At 26.4% G+C, this 24,968-nt stretch overlaps 2 protein-coding genes and 1 long non-coding RNA gene across 8 annotated transcripts in view; 2 read left to right on the forward strand and 1 right to left on the reverse strand.

Annotated features, from left to right (window-relative positions):
- Window positions 1-436: 436 nt before the first annotated feature.
- Window positions 437-8,960, forward strand: LOC107996444 (sterol regulatory element-binding protein cleavage-activating protein). Of its 3 annotated transcripts, none has more exons than XM_017054486.2 (13): window positions 437-1,288; window positions 1,762-1,933; window positions 2,035-2,268; window positions 2,332-2,512; window positions 2,629-2,774; window positions 2,848-3,943; window positions 4,043-4,316; window positions 4,402-5,465; window positions 5,530-5,689; window positions 5,765-5,948; window positions 6,026-6,165; window positions 6,237-6,448; window positions 6,590-8,960. In XM_017054486.2, the coding sequence occupies exons 2-13, from the start codon at window positions 1,818-1,820 to the stop codon at window positions 6,767-6,769; spliced, it is 3,987 nt and encodes a 1,328-aa protein (XP_016909975.1). In that variant the 5' UTR covers window positions 437-1,288; window positions 1,762-1,817; the 3' UTR covers window positions 6,770-8,960. The 3 variants fall into 3 exon arrangements, with proteins under 3 accessions (XP_016909975.1, XP_016909976.1, XP_016909977.1); XM_017054487.3 differs by having other exon boundaries at window positions 437-1,278; XM_017054488.3 differs by lacking the exon at window positions 437-1,288 and adding an exon at window positions 1,312-1,511.
- Window positions 5,664-24,968, reverse strand: part of LOC107996446 (uncharacterized) — a 30,688-nt gene continuing 11,383 nt past the window's right edge. The window contains exons 1-4 of one of the 4 annotated variants that reach the window (XR_009830976.1): window positions 17,664-20,737; window positions 17,267-17,584; window positions 6,043-6,169; window positions 5,664-5,934 (exon numbers count right to left, since the gene is read on the reverse strand). This is a non-coding gene — a long non-coding RNA (uncharacterized LOC107996446). Of the gene's footprint in view, window positions 5,935-6,042; window positions 6,170-10,525; window positions 10,706-17,266; window positions 23,284-24,968 lie in introns of those variants that run through there. The other 3 variants (XR_009830978.1, XR_003697357.2, XR_003697358.2) reach the window with 3 other exon arrangements.
- LOC107996445 (facilitated trehalose transporter Tret1-like) lies at window positions 10,797-24,627 on the forward strand. The gene is made up of 5 exons (XM_017054490.3): window positions 10,797-11,823; window positions 20,737-20,957; window positions 21,632-22,045; window positions 22,726-23,291; window positions 23,964-24,627. The coding sequence occupies exons 1-5, from the start codon at window positions 11,792-11,794 to the stop codon at window positions 24,285-24,287; spliced, it is 1,557 nt and encodes a 518-aa protein (XP_016909979.1). The 5' UTR covers window positions 10,797-11,791; the 3' UTR covers window positions 24,288-24,627.

A 24,968-nucleotide genomic window follows, 5' to 3' on the forward strand; every position in this document is an offset into this window, starting at 1 on the left:
TAAATTAATGTAATAAAATGCAATAAAAAATTAATATAATATAATAAAACAAAAATTCAAAATTATAAATTCAATAAATTATTATTTTTTTGTTATTTGAAAAAAAATTATTTCAAAAAACAAGAATGAATATCAAATTATTTAAAATAAAATATATTATTTAAATTTTTCAGGTTTAAAAAAAAACAATAAAAAAAACATTTAAAAAAACAATAAAAAACAATAAATTACATTTATTCGCAAACCAATTTAAATTCGCGCAAAACAATTTGTTTTCACGGAACTAAGATGAATTTTTTGATGTAAAAAAAAAACATAAAATCGAAATATTAAAAGGAATTTTTTAGTACATATATTTTAATATTTATATAATGAATTTATGTTGTTTGTTAACAAACAAAAATTCGATTATAATAATAAATAAAGAATGTAATAAAATAAAAAATATATATTTAATAATTTTATTATATACAATTCAATATATACATATATATTCAATATGTCATACATATTTGAATCATTCATTAAATTGGCGAATCTAATTGATTTAATTTTAATGGATTTATCAAATTTTTTAGCACGTGCGTAGCAAAGACAGGAGAGCGACGACTGGCTGCATAATATTAATACACCTGCGATTGGTCGCAAGTTGGAGGCTCGACTAAATCATTTAAAAATAAATTAGCACTCAGTGCAGTATCGTGCGGGTTAAATTGAAACCGGCCAGTGCACTCGAGAAATTTACGCCGGTCGTTCGGGTTACATACTCGTGTCGTTTGAAGTCGTTTCTTGACCACTAACGCTTGTGCTCATATCCGTGCTCGTTTATTCAAGGAATGACGCGCGATTCGAAGCACGTGTGACCGATTCGTGTATTTTATGCTGTATTACAAAATCAATTGCTGTATTATCTACGCATAAACGTGCAGACGATAGATCGAACTTAACCTCAAAGTCGAACGGACTCATTTATTTCTTCACTTAGGATTATACTTAGGGGTGTATAATTCTTTTTATTTTATTCAAAATTAACGTGCTGAAATATATCTTAGATTATACAGTATCAATGTGTTTTTTATTGTATGTAAATTATTTTTGAGTGCATTTTTTGAAACCTCATTTATGACGATGTTAATAATTTTAAAAAAATCTTGACAATGTTTATTTAACAGTGATTGTGACAAAAAGAATTGGTTCACTTGTTGCTATGTTGTTCATTAATCCCAGAATGCAAAGTGAGAAGAAAATAGATCTGAAAGAAATGATATAATTAGTATGGTAGGCATACGTAAGTAATATAAGTCTGTGATGCGTCGACGTGTATTCTCATCGTATCCAATCATCGTGTATAATCGTTTTATTTGCTCGTTATTGCGTCATGAATTTATTCGAAAGAAAATGCATTTATTTATCATAATCTTTGCGCATCATTGATTCTTTCATGTTCTTGTGAAAATATTAATTAAACGATCTAACAATTGCGTAATGTTATTGATAATGCGTAAAAATATGTACGCGTAAATATTTTTTTTCCGAAATCTTAGCTATAAATATTCGTATATATAAATATCTATTAGATATTATACAAAATATTATAAATTATATAGATATTAATTTAATTACATATATTTATTAAATTATATATAAATATTTATTTTAATAATGATAATTATAGAAGTTATTTGTAATTGTGCTTCAATACTTTATAATGCATTATATTCATCTGTTATTTATTGTGCATCTTTTCTTCAATTTTTTCAGGTTAAATGTTACCAAAATATATATGATTTAAGACATGTTAGTGAAACAGTCTCGAAATGTTTCGTAGTTTACCAGATAGAGTGGCAGGGCTATATTATGCCCATGGCCTGTTTTGCTCATCTCATCCTATTGCAGTCATTTCATTGGCAGTTTCAATTATATTGCTATGCTGGTTAGTATTTCCTTTTTTAAATTTTATATTCATTCATAACTCAGTGGGTAAATAGCAATTAAAAACAAGTAATGTTATTTTGATTACTATTTTTTTTGTAGCTATCCTTTGGTTAATTTACCAATGCCTGGCAATACACCACGAACTATAATCAATCATACCATTGTACCTGAAAACAATACAGAAAATTCTGTGTTTTATGTACAACAAGTGATATTAAGAGTTGGAGTTGTACCATGGACAGAGGAGTTAACATTGATGGATGCTTTTAGAGGTCCACTTTATGAAGTTTTTAATCTTTTAGAGATTATACAGAATTATCAACATCCAAAAACGTAAGTTATTTGTGTTTCATAGAATCTTGATTTAAATATTTATCCTTATTATTATATTTTTAGATTAAAAACACTTGATCAAGTATGTTTACATATTGAAGCAGTTAAAAAAAGAAATGGAAAAAAGTCAGAAGTTTTGCCAGAATATAACTGTCTTGTTCTTTCTCCTGCAAATTTATGGCAACGAAGTATTGAACTTTATGCACAAGATACAAATCTTATAAATACTATATATTCCTATCAGGTATGAACAAGATTTTTTTTAAAATAATTTAGAGAAATTTTATATATATAATTTTAAATATAATCTAAAAATAATAAATTGTTCAAAAAATAATCTATTACAATTATATATTATAGAATCTACAAAAAGGTAAAATTAGTTTAGCAGAGATAATGTTTGGTATGAATCTTAAAGAAACAGGAATAAAAAGATATCCAATGCGAATTAGACAAAGAATTTTACAATATGCAGTAACTATTTATTTAAAAAACTATGATCCTGAGTAAGTACTTAATTGATAATAAAAATTATTTATTTATTATATTTATTGATTATATAATTAATTTAATTTTTAGATTTATAAAAGGATTACAATATAGATTAAAAAATTATTATCATCTTCATCAAGTAGAAAATGAAAATACTACCAATATTTCAACAGATGAAACATTACATATCTTTTATCCTGGTGAATTTAATTACAGTGATTTTTTTCCATTGATGATGACATTTTTTGCTTTGTTTTTTTATATTTATTTCTCTGTGCGAAAAATAGAATTAGTGAAATCCAAAGTTGGAATAGCATTTGGTGCAACTGTAACAGTGATAGGTTCACTGTCTATGACTGTGGGTGTATGCTTTTTTTTTGGCTTAACTTTAAGTCTGAGTGGAAAAGAAGTGTTTCCCTATTTAGTGATTATCGTAGGATTAGAAAATGTATTGGTGTTAACCAAAAGTGTAGTGAGTACTCCAGCACATTTGGATGTAAAAATACGTGTTGCTCAAGCTTTGTCCAAAGAAGGTTGGTCCATCACCAAAAATCTACTTACAGAAGTAACAATCTTAACAATAGGATTGTTCACTTTTGTGCCAGCCATACAAGAGTTTTGTATATTTGCTATTGTGGGACTGGTCAATGATTTTTTTCTTCAAATGGTTTTTTTTTCCACAATTCTTGCTATTGATATCAAACGAACTGAGCTTTCTAGTGAAACATCTAAATTTCATTTTCCAAATATACCAACCACACGTAAACAGCAATTTACAACAACAATAACAAATAGAAAACCGAATATTTTTCGATCAAAATCTCATCCAAGATTAAATGGTTTGTCTAATGGTCCGACAACTGTCATAGCTCCAAATACACAGAACACTCATACATTAGCTAAAATTCCAAAGCGATTACGCCTAGTACATTTCTGGGCAAGAACTCGAATATTTCAGCGTGCATTTATGGTATGGATGGTTGTTTGGATTAGCATGATTGTTTACAATTCTGGTATTGTTGAACATCTTATACACTTAAGCGAAACATTAAAATCAGAATCAGATATTGAAGGATACACAGTAGAAAGATCTCAGTCCTTAAATAACTATATTGAATTAAATAGTATAAAACCAGTATCAATACCTTCAACAATAATTACTTCAGATCATTTAAATAAACAGGTAATTTAAAAATCATTTATTTATTATGTTATTTAAGTCCTAATTGTGTGGAATTTTCAGAACATAAATTTTAATTTACTACATTTTGTTATATATTAGGATGACCTAACAAATAATATTACTGATGAATTAAATAAATTAAAACCAATGGAATTTCCACCTTGGAATCGTTTATCTCTTTATCATTGGTCTTCAATTCTTTCAATGTATAATATCTCTGCCGCTGGAGGACGTATAATTATATTGCCTGCTGTAAAATTATCTCATGCAATCAGTACACAATTAGTGAAACAAATCAGTAATCCAAATGATGTACAACATTTTCAATGGCAAAGTTTTGCAACTGCTGCTCTTGATCCATTAGATTTTTTAGGTATGTAATTATAACATAGTTATATTATAACATAATTATTAATTAAAATTAATCATTTAATCAGCCACTTACAAATTTATTTCAGATGTGGAATTACCAACTAGATCTGAAAGTCGAGGTTTTAATGCGGATACTCCTTTTATTCCCTCTAGTCCAATGGAAATATTCTTAGCAACAGTGTTGTGTCTCATTAGTATCATTGTTGTTGCTTATACAATGGTTGTTCTTTATAGATGTGTTTGTTCAAGAAACTATGCTGAATGGCGAGCTAGTTGGTATCAACCAGAGAAAGCTCCTGATTCAACAACGCAATTAGTTCTAGAAGCATTGCCTATAGTTCTTGAAGGTCATATTCAAGAAGTGGAATGTATTGCTACAGATGGCAATACTATAGCCAGCACATGTTTAGCTGGTCATATTAGAGTATGGGATGCAACGTCAGGCGAACAGTTAGTGCACGTAGACAGAAAACAGTTCTTTAGTAATCCCTATAAAAGTTTAAGTCATAAAACGCCAGATGTAGATGAGTTAATGTCAGATTACGAAAGTGGTTCACCACCCTCAAGAGGGGAAATGGAAAATACTAATTCATTTGGATTGTATTCGGCAGCGTCGACTATTCATTATAGAAAATCTTCTCCTGGATTATATAATATGCATAAAGGGCAGAATTATATTAGCAAAAGAAACTCAATGGGAAACACACTAGACTATGATTATCAAATTAATGAATTTAACTTGGAAAGAAAGAAAAGCGCACGTAAAAATTTAGATAATGTCTATGATCTTCCAGATTTAAAATCAGCAATAAATATTAAATTTTCATCCATGAAACAATCTCCAGTACAACAAAATTGTGAACAAGGATTCGATTTTGGTGATCAATATAAACATCTCTTTGAAGAACACAATAAGTCTATGGATGAACTGCGAAATTCAGAAAGTTTAGAACATTTATGTAATGCTAATGGAAAATTAAATTCATCTGGCTTAGTAGATAATATATCTATGTTGAATACAGATAAAAATATGCAAATTGCACATATAGTATCTCCTATTTGGTGCATGGACTATCAAGAGAATCTTATAGTTGTAGGATGTGCAAATGGAAGTTTAGAATTTTGGGAAGGTACTACGGGTAAATTTAAGGTAAATATAAAAAAATTAATATCAATATAAATATTAATATTTTAAAAAAATTTTAATATTTCAGTGTTTATTTGATGATGGATCAGGACTTGGAATATCTGCTGTGAAATTCATAGGTAGTAGAGTAGTAGCAGCTAAATTAAATGGCTGTATTGACTTCCTACAACTGGAAAGATATAGCGAAGGTCAACAAATTCATTGGGGCTTCACTTCCTATAGAAGAAGTAAATTTATTTTCAACAATTTCGCATATACAATTATTTAGATATAAATTTTTATGTTATCTTCTTTTTCTTTAGCGCATGTTAGAACAGGAAGTGCTGGTTCACCCATGGATATAAATAACATTATGCAATCTGAAGAAGATCTTCGTTGTATGAAAATTGGTTCTCATAAAGCACATCAGCAGGCAATAACTGTACTCGATAGTGAGGGTGGTCGGGTTTTAACTGGTAGTCAAGATCATACTCTAAAAGTATATAGGTATAAATTTTATAAAAATTTCATTTTTTATAAAAATTTCACTAGATACCTTTCTTTTATATTAAATTAAATTTCAGATTGGAGGATCAATTACCATTATATACTCTCCATGGTCATTGTGGTCCTATATCTTGTTTATTTATCGATAGAATGAGCCCTATGACTTCTGGTAGTGGATCTCAAGATGGTCTTTTATGTGTCTGGGATCTTCTAACTGGTATCTATTTTATATTTTAAATAAAATATAATTTTTTACAAAAAATTTATATTTTTTATTTTTATTTGTAGGAACATGTATGTACAGTATACAAGCTCATGATGGTGCTGTGGCAGCTATGGCATGTTCTGTATCATATGTAATAAGCATTGGTACTGATGAGAGATTGTGTGTATGGGAAAGATTTCAGGGACATTTGCTACATACTCTTCCAGCACATAGATTTGCTTATAGTTTGCAGTTAGTCATGTTGACACATCATCTACTCATAACCAGCAATCAGGTATGTATTTATGTTTTTTTGTTTTTTCTGTTTTTCCTGATACTTAGTAGTAATAACTTTTAGTAGTAACTTTTGTTCTAGATACCATTCAACTCTTTTAAAAATACAAAAAAAAAATGCTTCTAACTTTAACGATTTCAGGGATCACTAGTAGTTTGGGACGTCCGAACTGGGGAGCCAGTGCGTGAAGTAAGATTGGGTCATAAAGATAGTTGTATTTTTGTAAAGCAAATGTTAGTGTTAAGGGATAGTGTAGTATGTGATTTTGGTCGACAATTGCGAATAGTCAGGTTCCCGTTGGTTTCCGATAAATTAGATTAAGATCTATCTGTATATGCACCATTGTATATAGCTATTTCGTTTCGTATTTAATTTTAATATTTGAAAAAAATCCTACCATTTATGGGGATATAGATTTTTACATGATGTACATTTTATATTTAAAAACTATCATACACGCACTTTTAATATGAATTTTTTTATATTACTGACATCATAATCTTATATAATAAGTATTCTACTCTATCGTGACAGTTTAAGAGATATACACAATATATTTATCTCTTGTCACTAGTATATGTAGATGAAGTATTATAGAAAATTTTAATCAATTTTCGGAATCATTTATGTATACATGTATACATTTAAATCGGAAGTAGTATAAAATGCGAAGAATGTATAGTTAAAAGCAATGATACAAAAATGAAAAAAAAGTTAAAGTAAATCATATTTTTAAATAATTAAACTAGAAAAGCTTTTGATATCTCTGTTAATTGTCAAAAAAAAAAAATGGCTGTGCTATATTTCGAAGTATCCGTTCTGTTTCACAGCGTGATTTAGAAGCATTTTCAAATAGACGATGATTGTTATCTTTTTTTCTATTTATGGTTTTTTAAAACAGATTCGATGTATGAAGAAGTTGCATTTGTTAAACTGGAATTGTTAAGTTCCATCACAGATATGAGCTAGATATCACTTCTGTGTTAGAAAAACAAATACATAATAGAAATGTTAATTAATTGTGAGATCATCACATAAATAATATGTATATTGATTCATCAAAGTAAAGATTTTAAATTTTTATTAATATTAAACAAAGAATTTATATCAAGTATTAAGTATTTAATATATAGAGAGATCTATTTTTGTTTCTATGCAATTTTATTACACGCACCACGGTCTAAGAGTGCCTTTATTCCTTTTTATATTTAGTCCAACTAAATAAAAAAATATTGTAGTAAAGGACTATGGAAATCACAAATAAAATAATTATGAATAAAGCCTCTTTATAACATCAAGAAAAATTTTCAAACTTACAATTATATAAAAATGTAAATATATATTATTAAATATTAATTCATTTAAAACACTGATAAAATAATAATTTAATTTTATTAGCTAAAAGTTCCTTATAACTATTGAGTTGAACTTTTCAAATGAAACTTTTAGGAAAATTTAATATCCTATGTATCAAAATATATAATCCTGTTTAATTTATCTATTTTTGTAAAGAGAATTAATTATTCTCAAACGAACTAAATGGGTCCTACTTTACACATAAATATATAATGTAATATAATGTAACTATAAAAAATTTGACAAAAGTTTAAACTATCTTTCTACTTCATGATTAATTATAATTAAAAAAAAAAATATATGTACATTTGTGACATATTTAGGATGCACTTATGTATGATACAAAATGTGCATATCGAGCCAACGTCGTATTTTTCTTTTGGATGAATAATAAATATTCATCTAAAAGAAAATTGTGTACAAAAGCGTTCCATTTGAATAGTGTGAAGCTATATAATATAAAATTATTGTTGAAGAAAGTGTTTAATGTTGCAGAAAGAGTTCTTAACAATTAGCTGGTGTACATTTAAAAAAATTTCACAAATTTGATTATATAATATTAAGCTTGAAAATATCTTCTTATATGCTAATGATTATGTTTCTAGCTTCTATTTATATAGCGATTATTCTTAATAATAAAAAATATAAGATTTTAAAAAATAAAAATAATACTTGTCATAGATAAACAACTTTGAAATTTTTGCATAAATATGTATATCCAGTTGATTGTCATGAAATTCTTTACTTGATTTTGAAGTTTGGCATGTGTGTTATGAAATGAATGTTAAAAATAGTAATCTATATATCTTTAGACTGAATTGTATAATGATTAATATTGACATATAAAAGTCTCTTTTATTTTCTGATATATTTAAGATAATTAGTTTAATCATTGATCTATAAAATAGAAATATATTTTTCTCAACCAAAGTTCTAAATCATATCAGATCATGACATGTTCATATTCGATTTATTAATTGAAAGATATTGAATAAATAAGACAAAATGATTAAAAAAGAAAAAAAATGCTTCTAACAGCGCAAAAGTTGGCTAATATTTAGAACTTTACGTAATTTTTATATTTATTTAATTTAATATATGCAGATATGTCTTACAAAAGATATATTGTTCTTAATAAATTTTCACATTTATTAGATCTCGATCTATTTTCATCTTTCACTGTTGTTATAATATTTCAGAATGAATTTAATGTATGATTGATAAATCTTTTTATCCACAAAATAAATAAAATTAATACAGCTTATTAAAACATATTTTTCTAAAAGATAAAAGTAAAAGTATTTTTCCTAAAAATATATATATATGTATGTATGTATATATATATTATAAAATATATTTAAAAAATAATGATATTATATTAATAAGTTTATTTTAAAAAAGTTATACTCAATAAATATAATAATATAATGGGGAATTATAGTGTTAATAGTAATCTGCATATGGTGGAACTTTCCTTTATAAGAGATAAGGATTGTATTGATCTGACATATAAGTAATAAGTGATTAATTCCATGCATAATATCAGATGCATATTAATCATTTTTTGTACTGAATAATATCATATAAATGTTCAGTAACATATAATCTTCTGATATGTATATATTTAATATTATACATAGTGCCATATTTTCTAATTAATATTTTTGAAATTAGAACATATAAGTATAAGATTAAAATAAAATTAAATTATAAATAATAAACTGGTTTTATTGGTATTAGAATGTATCAAGATATTTTCATACATATTCAAAAGAAAATAATGTGTATTCCTACCAAACATTAATTATCAAAGATATAATTTTTTTTAGAATTATATCTTTATTATCTTATAATTTCATTTCATTTTTAATTTTACAATAGTTTTAATATATTGAGGTCATGCACATAAAATTAATTGCAATTGATAAACACCATCACTCAAAAGTAATTGATCATCTCAAGACAGACAAGTATATATAAGTAGCTTTTAAAAAAATGATAAGAAAACTCGATTTTATAGATATGAATATAATTGAATTTTTTAATCAAACTTTTATTTTTATATTATTTTTATATATAAATTATTTAGTTTTGTAAAATTAATTTAGATAGGTAAAAATAAAATTAAGTTCCATCAAAGTATTTCCATATTTTGATGGAATGAGAATAAACAACAAATGTTAAGAACATCATATTGTTGCTAGAACAAATAATATTGGTAATAATAAGTTAATGAATTGATTTTTTTTTTAATTAATTAGTTATTATCCATTTAATGCAATCTAATTGTAATTGCAGAGTATTCAATTAAATCTGACTATTAAATAATAAACAGATCATTCATATTTTATGTTAATTAATAATTCAATGAAGTATAATTTTTAATTTTTGAAATAATTACTTGATATAATGATATTTGATAAATATTTAATGTAAAATAACATGTATATAATAAATAATGTATATAACATGTATTAATGTATAATAACTTTGAACTTCAAGGCCATAAAAAATTATTATTTTTTAAATAATTTCTAACATTTTACAAAATTTTGAAATATTTATAATAAACAAATATTCAATGTTATTACGAAACATTATTTGATTCAATTAAATTCTAAAAATTAGAAAGAATTCTTCCTTTAATAAACTTTCAAAAATAAATTTATAATATCCTGCATACTATATATCCAATTTAAGCAACCTGATAGTAATAACTACCTGTTACCTGTTATTGCAACAGAATCATCAATTCTATCCAATTTTCCATTCAAGTATGTTCATTTCCGCATCACTACCATTAACACTTTTTTTCATCATCGTTATTCAGTTACCAGATCATGGTGATCAATTTGCAAAGAAGATTAACATCGGTTCTTGCCCCGTCTATAACTAAACAAAGACTAATAGTAAAGTTAGATGTAAGGAATATTCGTAGAGAGGGGCAAACCACGTGTATTCGTTTATGAAAGCTATTGTGTAAACGCGCATTTAGTGGAGGAGGAATCATATATACACATGAGTTGCTCACTTTCGTTGGTCATTTAGTGTGACTGACAACAGTCTAGCGGAGGATTAGGCTGTTGTCATCTTGACTTCCGAACGGAAGTCATCGTGTTTGGTTCACCTAGTCTTTCCTTATTTATTTGAACTTAGTCAAAGATCAGATGATCAGTTCCAGCGCAAGAAATTAATAAAATGAAGTACAAGATAGGATAGTTAAATCTGGTGTTTTCATATTATTGATATTTCTATATTGTTCGACATAATCGACATTTTTGAACAGTTTTCTAATTGGAATTGATTGGAGAAGAGAAAAGTATCACGAATGATGTTTACAACTGCAGTTTTTTCAATATAAAAATTATGGATGAAAATCGGTGGGTGAGTGATCTGTGAACCACTTATTAAATCTTGAAGTCATCAAATGCATAAATAGTGGCTAAATTTTTGATTAATTTGAATTCTTCGTGATAAATTAATGGACTTTGGAGGTAAAAAAACTGGATTCGTGAAGGTGAACTAGATAAGAGAAAGTAAAGAGAATTGATACTGCTTTATACACCTATGGCTGTGATGAAAATAAAGTGAAAGGTTTAATGGATAAAAACATTTGGAAAAGAAAATTTGAAGAAAAAATTACGGAAAAATGTGAAAGATTTAAAGAAAAGAAAAAAAATAATATAATTATTTAGTACTTTTGTTAAAAAACTAGTCACTTGAGATCATTTTTACATTTAATTTCAATATCATCTTTTTTTTTATTTTAAGAAGAAGAAGAATATTAATTAACTTTTTGTGAAAACGTTAAAAACATATTCATTGATGTTATTATTCCAGTTTTGAGTTTTTTTGTTAGACAGGCGTATAAAAAATTTTATACGGAAAAATATAAATATTTGTAGAAAACGTGTCAAATAAGGAATGCGAAAATAATTTCCATAGCAAATCGAAAACTGCGTGTAACCAACAATATATCGATCAAAAATGACAGAGTCAAAAAACAACGATAGCACCAGGTATGTAATTACTTAAAATTTTTTATTTCTTTATAATATAAAAAAAATATAAAATAATTATTATATAAAAAAATCATTACAAACGAATAATTATTTTATTTGTATATTTTTTCTTTTTTTTCTTTTTTTTCTAATAATTATTAATCTAATAATTTTTTATTAGATTAATAATTAAAGAATTATTAATTTTTACTAAATTATTGATATTTTATTTAACTTAATTATTATCAATTGCAATATTTAAATAAAAAAAAAATAAGTGGACAAGTATACAATTATTTTATTTAATATATAATTGGATATAATATAGTATATAATAATTTTTTAAATGTGTTTATTATTGAGAAAAAATATAGAGGAAAGTTCCCATGTTAGAATTTAAGAACATATAATTACATAAATATTCTAATTTTAAATATATAATAAAACAAATTTTTTTGTTATATAATTAAATAAAATTCTTATTAAATATTACTGAAGTACTGAATATTTTTAAAATATTTTATAATTTTCTTTTTTATAATATTTTAAAATTATCAAAATTTTACAATAATAAAAATTTTAATTTATAATTAATTTTTCATTACTTAATGTTAATTTAATTTTTTCGAGATTATTAAGATCTTAAGTAACTTTACAGGGATTAAAAATATTTCTAACACGAATCTTATTGAAATTTTTTATCTTTATTTTATTATAGTTTTATATATTTATTTTTAAAAAAAAATATGTCTCGAAAAGATTAAACAATGAATTTTTCGTTTTTGGCTTTCAAAGAATTAGCAAAATTTGTGTAAATAAAATTTTTAGTTTTTAATCGCTAAATACTGCCTGATAATTAATATCATTCTTATCTTAAACTATTGTAATTATTCATCTTTTTACTGCAAATGGTGTACTAATGCTATTCGAAATGAAAATAGTAGATAAAATATTAAATTGAACATAAAATTTTTTTTTAATTGTAAATTGTAAAATGTATGACAAATGATTTATTAATTCTTTTTCGATCGAGATTATAACTTCGTTTCTTATTTTTTTCTTCTTTGGATTGATTGCTTTAGCGAAACGAATTATAATAATTAGAATGATAAAATTTTCATCGTAGAAAAAAGTCTACTTACCTTTACTACTTTATATTTTTTGTTTCTCAGACCACCAACAATAGTTTGTTGCATGTTATGTAATGCGATATTGTTTCATATTTATAGCCACGGTTTTTTATTCTTACTATTAATTATCTGGAAATTATTCCGTATCGATAAAAGTAAAATTAAATTGTTGAACAAGAATGAAATGTTGATATAAATATTTTAATATTCAATATTTTAAAAATTGAAATACTGAAAATTTCGTCATACATTTAAATATTCATTTCATTTAATAATTCCAAAAATTTAAATAAATATTCAAGATCTTGGAATTGCAAATAATAAATTTAAATTAACATTAAAAATTTCAGAAAATCAAAATATATATGGCATGAAAAAAATTCAGATTCTCAGAAGTAAAAAATACTTGAAAATTTTAAATCTTTAAATGAATCTAATTTTCGAAAATAAATTTGAACGATTCATAAAGATGAAATTCTGAGAATAATTCGAATTGTTAATAACAAATCACACTTTCACAAAAATACACAGAGATCGATGTATAATAATGCGATATCGATTTCTTTCAGTGAATGTCATGCTGTTGGGCTTTGCGCAATTCTTTTCATGTCATCATGTGACATATTAGCTTATGGTTGTAGCAAATTCAATAACGATGTTTCTTATAGTTCTTTTGTTATTCATTCCTCTGCCCAATTATATTTAATCAAGGTGCTCGATGAATAGTCAATGGACATGTATCGAGGAACGTTCAATTAACAAATTTGTTTCAATTTATTTTTTACACCTAAAAGTAAAATTTTTACAAAGAAATAGTTATATCTATGTTAATTGATCCTAGTCATTATAGTCTCTCATACATTATTTGTACATCATTTGATTTGAACAAGAAAGTTAAAGTTTAAAACTTAAATGAAATCTTTTTTATTATAAAAAGTGTTGTTATTTATTTTTTATATGTAATAATATATAATATCTACAAATTTTCTTAGAAGCACACTTATTTCTTTTATTTATAGAATATTATTATTTAATAATATTCGATAGTATTTTATAGAAAAATTTAAGTTGAAATTTAAAACTTAAATGAAATCTTTTTTATTATAAAAAGTATTGTTATTTATTTTTTATATATAATATATAATATCTACAAATTTTCTTAGAAGCACACTTATTTCTTTTATTTATAGAATATTATTATTTAATAATATTCGATAGTATTTTATAGAAAAAAAAATTTTTTCTTAGAAGCACACTTTACTTTCTTTATTTATAGATTATTATTATTTAATAATATTCGATAGTATTTTTTATTTTAGAAAAAAATATTTGAAAGCTACATCCAAATCGTTAATCAAGTGTGAATAATATAAAATCTTGATATGGAAATTTAATGTGAAAAATGAAAAATTATATCAGATTATTCAAGAATTGTAATAATTAAATAATTAATTATATTACATATAAAAAGTATTGTATTCTTTGTTAAGTTTATTTTTATCATGTGAATGACTAATAAATTTCAAATTTCTTTATTCGCAATGCTCGTTATATATTTCAATGTCAACTGGAAAAACCAATTATTTAATATTTCAATTTAAATAATTAACAAAGAAGCAGAAAAAATTTTCTCAGAAGATCATTATATTTTTTTTTTTATTACACTGTCAACAACATAATATGATTATATTATTAATTATTACCTCGATAGAACATAGTTCATCTATTTTAAATTCAATTTATACATCAATGATTTCTTGCAAATTCAAATTCAAAAAATTTTACAAATTATAACTAAATTTTCTTGGATTTCGTACGTTTCAAAAGTTTTGAATTCGAATTTAAAAGTTTCGACCTACTTTTTTTTTTTTCTTTTTTCTTTTTACATACTTAACTCTGAGAAGATATTTTTACAGGCCAAGAAAAAAATCCAGACTTGAAAGGATAAATTTAGCATGAAAAAAACATGTCATAAAAAAACGAGGAATTCGTAGAATTCAAAAGTGCATCGAATTAAATTTCAAATCGATTATTTCAGCAATAAATTACTGCGTGAAATATCGTTTCATAAAAAACGAAACAAAAATATGCTAGTTCGTCCTTGGTCGCGTAATTATGTGATTATTTCCTTAACGTTATTAAGGATAAGACATATGGATAAGAATGAAATTATAAATTCTAGACACGACTTAATCAACATGGTTAAAAATAACAGTCCTACTTTGGGTAGATATGAATAGCCAAAGAGAAAGAAAAAAAAATTCCACTTTCTCAAATTTTCAATATTCGATCGCGCAATAATTTGAAGAAATCTTGAGGCACGTGGACAAAAAATTAAGAACAAAATTTTGCGTAATTATTATATAAATTGAATAGAATATCTTTCTATGAAGGATTATTATAAGCTTGTCAATAAATAAATAAATCTGTCATAAATTGTCACAGTTGAATCATAAATATGAATGATAAGAGACAACGATCATTCGTTTCAACAATATTTATTTTCTTTTCAACAATTATCTATCTAAAGGAAAGTTAGATTTAAAAGAAAAAGTATAATTCTAATTCAAATATTTCTTTTTTTTTTCCTTTTTATTTTTTAAGAGATTAGTTTATAAAAATAGAGTGTATGAATTATTTTCACGTGTCGTTTTCTTTCTTTTCAATTTCTTTATATTTATAACAAAATATTTTGTACTTGGATATAAATAATTTTTAACTTCTTTTTATTTTTATTAAATTTTTCATTTTTTTCTTTCTTCTTTTTTCATAATTGTTTCTTTAATTCTTCCCATTAATTTATTCAAAACCATGAATCTTTCATGAAATTCGGATCATTAAAGATTTTTCTTGATGATGACGCATTTATAATTGAAACTAGCCACCATGAAGGTTGTTACATGATGTCATTTAAGAATTATACTGATTATAGTTTCAAAAGATCAAAAGAGATAATCGAAAATTATATTTTGATAAAATCATAGATTTAAGACTATTCTTAATAATGCTCGATTATTTGTCGATGATTCTTGATGATAATTGATCATTTAAAAATCAAAAGAAGGAAAAGAAAGTGACAGAAATCACATTAATTTTTAATATTTTTCGAAGATAATTATTAATCCCTTAATACTTCCTAGATTAGATACTTAGATTCTTTCCAATAGATAAAAAAAAATTGAAAAAAATATAAAAATACAAAAATATTGGAAAGATTAAAGAAGATAGAATATAGAAAAATATATGAAACACGTTTTCAATTTCATTTTTTTTTTTTTTTTTATAAAATACTTTCATCTGTACAAATAAACTACAACTTTTAAAAATGAAATTGCAACACGGATATAACGGATGAAGAAAATAAACAAACGGATAATGCTTCTTTTATTGTTATCTCTTATTCTCAGTATTAAAATATTCTTCAATCGGTATCTTTATTATGATTTATCGTATTATTATATTTGCCTGGTATTATTTATTCAAATATTATTATCTTTATGGAACATTACATTTCCTTCTTTACAAAAAAAAGAAAGAACATATCGCCATATTCTAATATTACTTATTAATATTGGGATGTAAAAAATATAAAATATAAAATATAAAATGATATGTAAAATATAAAATGATTAATTGATTAATTACTACACGAATTGCTTTTTTTTTGATCGCAATTTTGTTTTTGTTAAATACGATTAGTCGAATTTTTCCATCTCGATAAATCAATGTCGTGGATGATTTTCAAGATGGGAATGTGATTTGAAACTTGATTTGTTGAATTGTTTAAGTAAGGTAAGAAACAAACTAATCTACATATAAGATACATTTATTATTTCTCATCGTCCGAGATGAATGATATGATTTGAAATAACTAAAAATAATCTGGGAAAAGATAAAAATCCATACATCTACGAGCAATGAATTTTTTTCAAATTTTTTTTTATCTATATATTATGCTTATATAAAGACTAAAGTAGACATAAAAAAAACATAGAAAAAAAATAAAGAAATGATTAATTTGTTTCTTAATTTTTGTCAGTAAGTATACGTGTTTTAAATTTTGTTCGATGAGTTGTGATTCAATTTGATCGATAAAATCGTTCAATTTATCACCGTCGATTTATCATATTGGAAAAAATTTTTTGGAAAGCGATAAGAACATGAAAAAAGGGAATGAAAGTTAGTGAAGAAAAAAAAAAAATAAGAACTTTAAATTTCATGACATTTTATCATCACGAAACATATGAAACATAATTGCTCTCTCTAAAAATGGCTCAAATACGGCAAATTTCCACCAAGAATAAGAATATGTAATGTCGTATTATACTTACTGTCATTACACGTTAGCCAGTCACGTAAGAAATACGTCACATGATCAAAATCAAGCATCACATCATCTCTTCTCTGCCTTATGTCCTTTAGAAAAAATTAAGTGATATCACATTATTCTCATTGATACCTTAGGCATGTCGTGAGACACGTTACTTGCTTTTGATGGATGCATAATTATGTGATGCTTTTATTTAATTTATAAAAAAAGATTACATAACCTTACTATAATTGGCACGTTGTACGACACTTATTTGGACAAGTGTTTGATCACATATGTGTATTTGCTTTAGATTCCACTAGATTTGCTTTAATTTCCACTAGAAAATAATACGTGATATTACATTATTCTCACTGTCATTGATACATTAGACAGAGGCACGATATACGATACGTTACTTGATTTGAAGGGGTATTTGATCACCTGACGTCACATTATCCTTACTGTCATTGATACATTAAGCAGAGGCACGTCATATGACACATTGCTTGGTTTTGACGTACGTGTATCTGCTTAATTTTCATTAAAAAAAAATACGTGACGTCAAATTATCCTCACTATCATTGATACGTTGACGGAGGCAAATCGTACGACACGGTGCTTGGTTTGGACGGGTATCTGATCACATGACGTCACATTATCCTCATTGTCATTGGTACATTAGGCAGAGGCATGTCATGTGACACGTTGCTTGGTTTTGGCGGATGTCTGATCACGTGACTTGTATCTAGCAATGGCAGTGGGGATAATGTCACGTATTATCCTCCTGTGGAAATTCGTCGCAATTGAGCTACTTTTAGTGGTAGAAAGGATGATATGCTATGGTCGTCCGGCAACTATACACTGGAACATGTTATATCGCTTTTAGTTTTGCATGGTTGGATCCATCGCTCGATTCCACGCATGTATCACAATTTTCTTGTTACAAGAATGTTCAATCGATATGAGATCAGGAAAAAGTTTGTTTCTTTAGAAAAATATGTGAAGATGTATTTGAAAAATGTGTCAAAATATATCGATCGATCTTAATTGATGAAATTCAGAATTTAAATAAATTCGTCGCATATATACGCGCGCTATATTTATACGAGCGCCATCGATCGCGTATGTACATTGGCAAGGGCAACGACTCAGTAGTCGAGAATAGACAATTGGAGAGAGAGAACGATGATAGCACTTATGCTAATTGTATTGATATTATATTATCAAATTTTATTTATTCTCGAAAATTGCAATAATCATTACGATTATTATAGCGTGACAAATTTTAAACATAATTTTTTTTTCTTTTTATTTATTTTTATATATTTTCGTGTAATAAATAAATCACGATCGATCTTTGAAAAATCAATTTTAAACAAATATAAAAATAATTTAATTTTGAATTGAATAAAATTGAATATTAGATTTTAAATTCACATTTTGTTTCAACTTTCGTTTTAATTTAAATTAAACTGTTTATAACTTAATGAAGAATATATCAAACGAAATTTTTCGTATCAAATTTTATATTTGTTTGTTTAATATCAATCTATCTATCGATGATCATTCACAAATACTCTATATTTACAGATGCTAAAGCATATATATATATGTATTTAAAGAATCTATTCTAGGGACGAAAACAAAAGCAAAAGTGTACAAAAAATATTATTTATCAAGTTACAAACAATCGAAGTTTGCATTAAATAAACCAACATGAAAATAGAGATGACGATGTGACAGAGAACGTTACTTCAACTCGGATTTTCCAAAGACGTTATGCAAATACATTAACACTCTATATACATCAATTAACAAATTATTAAACAATGATAATAAATATAAATATTTTAAAATAGATATAGCGAAAGACGATCATTTTTCAAAATTAAAAATGATGTTATCTTCGAACTTTGTTCTTCTCGCTTATTTGCAATTCATCGATAAATTTTTCGATTTTATCTAAATAACACAATCTTTCTTTGGAAATTTTTTCGTATGGAAAACTTTTTTTCCCACAAAATTGACGAATGGAACGAACGCAGATGTAAAACGAGATATAAGTTATACAAATCGTTTCGGATCGGATCGCAAATCGAATTCCAAAGCCAATTTCCCTTTAAAATTACGCAAAACGTGCAAAAAACGTGCAACAAATCTTATGTAACTCTGAACCTTTCACGCTGAAGAAAATCTATGTCAATGACGCCAAGTCTAACAACATGTAAAAGAAATTGTTGGAATTGAAAGAAAGCGAGGAATCTTTTTCTCTTTCTTCTTTTCCTTTAAAAAATTGTAATACTTTTCCGCGTCGAAAGATGAATAAAAACGATTTAGATAGACAAAGAAAAAAAAATGTCTAAATTTAAAAAAAAAAATTTGGAGAAAACTCGATGAAAAAGGAAATAAAGTCTTTATTAATTATTCGTTAATAAAACAAATTTTAATCGACAGATCGCAGAAGATTCGCTTCGATTTGCAACCTTGATAATCTGTTAAGCATAAGCGCATAGAGAACGGATTAGAATTGGATGGAGGACACGTTTTAAATTACAGCACGATAAAGCATAATTAAATAATCATCAACCTGAGTGCTATTAACTCAATTCTAAATTGAAAAAAATTTTGGAATTTTACTATCTCGATCAAATGAATAAAATACAGATTAAATTTATTTAATCGTTAACTCTCAGTTACATTGCACGAATGATTATGTTTTGGTCGATAAATTCGATCGAGAATGTAAATAAAATTTTAAAAAGATCTAAGAGCCGATATAAATAAATAAATAACAATATTACTTCGAGTTAACACATTCAATCTAACAACATCTAAAAATCGATGATCTTTTTTATACATTTTGATATTTTTTTAAAGTCTTTATAGGATGTACGAATAGGATATAATGTTGGATATTAGAATTTTTCCTTGGATTTTTCCCAATTTTTATTGTCTGCTTCAGCACATCAATACAGATATTGGAAAACTCTTTGGAAGAAAACTTATGACGCCATCGTATCCAGCGTCATCCGCTGGATAGAAAATCTTCGTGACGGATATGTTCGCGTCATCCGCCGATAGAATAAAAAATTATGTATTATACGTTCGTATCATTCGCATTGAATGTGTTGAGAACTGCAAAAAGATCTGATATTTCTGTAGAATATGCTAATGAAAATGATACGAGTAAAAAATTGTAATTTTAAAAGAAACGATAATTTTAACGAATGTCAAATTATAACTTCACTTATAAGATCCCACTAGGAAAGAGTGCAAGCAGCAATAACTTCTTTTGTATTCTATCAAATATTCCACAATTGGAAATTTTTAATTTTTTTTTTTTCAGAAAATACGATTCTTAAAAGGTCAGATATTCTTCGATCAGCGATCTCGATAGAAAGTTGAATTAATTTGATCTCTCTGAAATCACATAAACTCGACGCTTATTTTTGTAACGTATTTTTGTAATCATTTTGGTTCACGTTTCAGGAACGATGAAAAGATGTCACAAGCTGATTTAAATGGCACCTCTGAGAATCATCCAATATCGAAACTTCGCCAAGCATTTCCACAATTCTGCGCAGTCAGTGCGAAAAATCTGTTGATGATCACATTTGGATCCACTTTGGGATTTTCCACCATCCTTATCCCCGAGTTGCAGAAGGACAACGCCGAGATTCCAGTTTCCATAGAGGAATTGACGTGGATCAGTGAGCATCTCGTTTACCTTGCTTCTTACGAAACAAAACAAAATTGCCGAACGTGAATACTACCTTGTTTCCCCGAACGATATTTCATTCAAACAATAGAATTTCGTATTCAAATTGTAAACAATTTTTTTTTAACAGAACTACTTATATTACACATATTATATAATTTTTATCCCATGTGTGATAAAGACAAAATAATTTAAGAGTCGTCGATATTATTCTGTTTTGCGATTATTATATTTAAATCATGTGTAGATAATAATATTATAAGCGAGAATGTAGCAAAATAATAAAGCTAACTTGATTCTTTTCACAGGAATTTTCCTTTTAGTAATAATTGCAATTTTTATAATAGTACACGGTAGTAAAGATATAAATGAGGATATAAGAGCTCAAAACTTAAGGCGGATTTTTCTTTTCAAGCAATTTTAATACGGAATATAATAAATTAAAGGAAAAAAATAGGCTTAATTTTCAAAATGAAATGTGCAGTTTTAATGAAATTTTATGTTCTAATAAACCTTCTATCAAAAAGATTGTGAATATTAATTTCAATCATTGCAAAAATTATCTCGAAGTTCATTTTGTTCCACAATTTTCCTATATAAATAAAAAAAAAGTTCAAAAGGGAACCTAAATCGTTTAAACAATGAATTTTCTTTTTACCAATATAGGTAGTCTGAACTTGTTCCTGGTCCCGATCGGTTGCTTTGCCAGCGGGCCAGTGTCGCAATTCATAGGACGAAAAAGGAGCATGATGCTTACCACACTTCCATTCGTGGCAGCCTGGGTTATTTATTATTACGCTACAACAGCTGGAATGTTATTCGTAGCATTGGCCATGACGGGCCTAACAGGAGGCCTCCTTGAGGCACCTGTGATGACCTACGTGGCGGAAGTTACGCAGCCCCACTTACGTGGCATGTTATCCGCCACCTCCACCATGTCCATTATTTTAGGCATTTTCACTCAGATGTTAGGTGGCAAATTGGGTAACTGGAGGACTGTGACACTTGTCAATTTGATCTATCCGCTAATATGCTTTCTTGCTCTCTGTGCCGTGCCCGAAAGTCCTTATTGGCTTGCTGGTAAATTTTCTTATTTAATGTTCTTTCAACGCCTCATTACACCATCCTTATTAAGTTATTGTTAATTAAGAGACGTCTGTTATTATTATATATATATATATATATGTATTATGTTCGTGCAATTTTAAAGTGTTGTTAATGATGCACACAATTTAACAAATAATTAAATTTATAAATGATGTTAAATAATGATTCATTATGTAACTATTTTTTTTTTAAGATCTTTGATACAAGCAAGCGTAAAGATAATCAATGAAAACAAATTTTTTTTTATCTTTCATTATACATTTATGAAAATATTATTAATATATAATTATATATTGATATTTTTGAAAATGAATAAAATAAACAGATCGTGTTTAGATTCGTTTTAATCGAAAAATCTTTCTATATATAAATATTTTCTTAAGTACGTTATCAAAAATGAAATTTATTATGCGATAACTAAAGATCAGATTATTATATATCCAAGAAATGGATCAGAATAAATAGAAGTAAATAGCAATTATAAACCTTCTATTTAAAAAAGTTTTCACAATTTTCTCAATTCTAATCTATTGTCGCTCTTAATATAATCTTCAAATATTTACATTAAAAAAAAGAAGTCTATACCCAAAATATCTGATACTCAAGTATCAGATAAATTGCAATTGAGATATTAAAAAAAAACATCTTTTTAGCAAAAGGAAGACAGAAAGAGGCAGAACAAGCTCTCTGCTGGCTTCGAGGTTGGGTCAGTCCAGCTCAGGTGAAATCAGAGTTGCAAATTATTTGTGAGGACGTGAACAAACCTGCAGCATCTCAGGAGAAAATATGGAAATCCTACAGCAAGAAAACCTTCTACACACCCTTTCTTTTGGTGACCAGTGCCTTCTTCATAGGCAATTTCGGTGGCACCAACACCCTTCAAACTTACGCTGTGATGATTTTCATGAAACTGCACACGCCAATCGAAAAATATACGGCTGCTGTATTCCTCGGTCTAGCTGAATTAATAGGCACGATGATTTGCGTGTTTGTTATTCATTTTGCTGGTAAACGATTATTATCTTTTCTGTCCGTTGGTGGAACGGGCCTTTGTTTTTGTTTAGCGGCAATTTATGGATACTTGGATGATAGTCGCATCATTAACTCTGAAAATCTCACATGGTTTCCCACTACACTGTTGATCGGTGCTGCTTTCTTATCTCATGGAGGGATCAGGTTACTCCCTTGGGTTCTGGCAGGAGAGGTTTTTCCTGTGAACGTGAGTTTGTTAAATTCAAATCCAAATTTAATTGTTATCCCAATAATCAAAATTGTAGACTGTTAAATTTCTAATTTTAGTAATTTTTTAATAATCAAATCCAAGCTTAATTAAATGAAAAGTGAAAACAATTTAGGTGGATTTCAAAGTCTCAATTCTCTGTTGAAGGGAAAATAAAGTTTTAGTTTTATATTAAATAAAATGATATTGACATAAGAATTAAATTTAATCCAAAAGCAAAAATATATAATTAGATTGCGAATATTTATGCAAAATCAAATTTTGAATATTTCATAATTTAAATATTTTGTTTTTATCACATATACCCTTTAAAAAAATTTATAAAAATGTAAGTAAACATGCACAGAAATAAGATAGCAAAATATCGAAATACTTCACACAAAGTCAATGTTTTTTCACGAAAGTTCCTAATTTTCCTTTTTCTTGTTGTATTTCCGACAATTCTATTGTTGAAAGAAGAAAAGAAATGATCAGCTGATTAAATGATTATAAATTGCAATGTATAAATTCTTTGCAAATATATATCCAGGCTGAATTTCAATTATCAATTTCAAAAATATTTATTTAATTAAAGTAACGATTTTGATATAAAGATCGCAATTGAAACAATACGGTTGTATTTTTTGAAACTAATTTTTTATTTTATTCCAGGTACGAAGTAGCGCGACAGGAATTTCCGGTTCTATAGGCTACATCTTCAATTCTGTCTCAAATAAAATATTTCTCTACATGGTCAATGGAATGTCCTTACCTGGAACGTTTTTCTTTTACGCTTTGATCAATTTCGTCGGTGGTATTCTACTCTACTTCATATTGCCAGAAACGGAAGGAAGATCTCTGAAAGAGATCGAAGAGCATTATGCCGGTATCCAAAGTTTGAAGACTAAGCCCAAGAAAGAAAAATTGGCATTCAAGGAAAAATGGGCTGCTGCAAACCCAGCTGTAATATATGACGATATTGAAAGCAAACTTTAAATTTTAAAAGAAGAATAGAGATTGTAAAATCTCTATCTTTAAACGAATTCAAAAGTTTTATTCCCACCATTGATAGATATGTGTAACGTTTTTATCGGAAGTTCCTTGTTTAGTATAAATAAATTTAGTTTTAATTTTTATGAACTCTATGAGATCTATAAAAATAGCTTGTAAGAGAAGATACGTTAAATGCGCACATTTTAACCGCATAAAAGACAGTGAATTGTGAAATGTTCGTAAATATTTTTGATATTGCGATATAAATCATTTGACAAGAATGTGTTCACATAATTAACTTTAAACGGACACATATAATAAAATACAATTTATTTTAAGAATATTTTCAAGTAAGACTTATCATTTATTATGAGATAAATATTTATATAGAAAAGAAAACATGAAGCAAAAAATTAAACAACAATGATCTTTTATTCGCTCGATAAATTAAAAAATTTAATTGCCAAAATTCGAGAAAAGAATCTTAACCTCATGATTTTTGCTCATATTGGATTTTTTCAATCGAAAATTTTTCTTTCGCAGATATTTATTAATACTTGGTTTAAAAAATCGATCAACCATATCCAGAAAATTTTTGTGCTGCAAAATGTTGACGATATTGACGATTTTCTTTGGGATTTTTGGCACTTTTAGATTTTGCGTTTTTAGTCTATGTATATCCTT

This window comes from Apis cerana, linkage group LG8 (assembly GCF_029169275.1).
Source record: "Apis cerana isolate GH-2021 linkage group LG8, AcerK_1.0, whole genome shotgun sequence".
NCBI classification, from domain to species: domain Eukaryota; kingdom Metazoa; phylum Arthropoda; class Insecta; order Hymenoptera; family Apidae; genus Apis; species Apis cerana.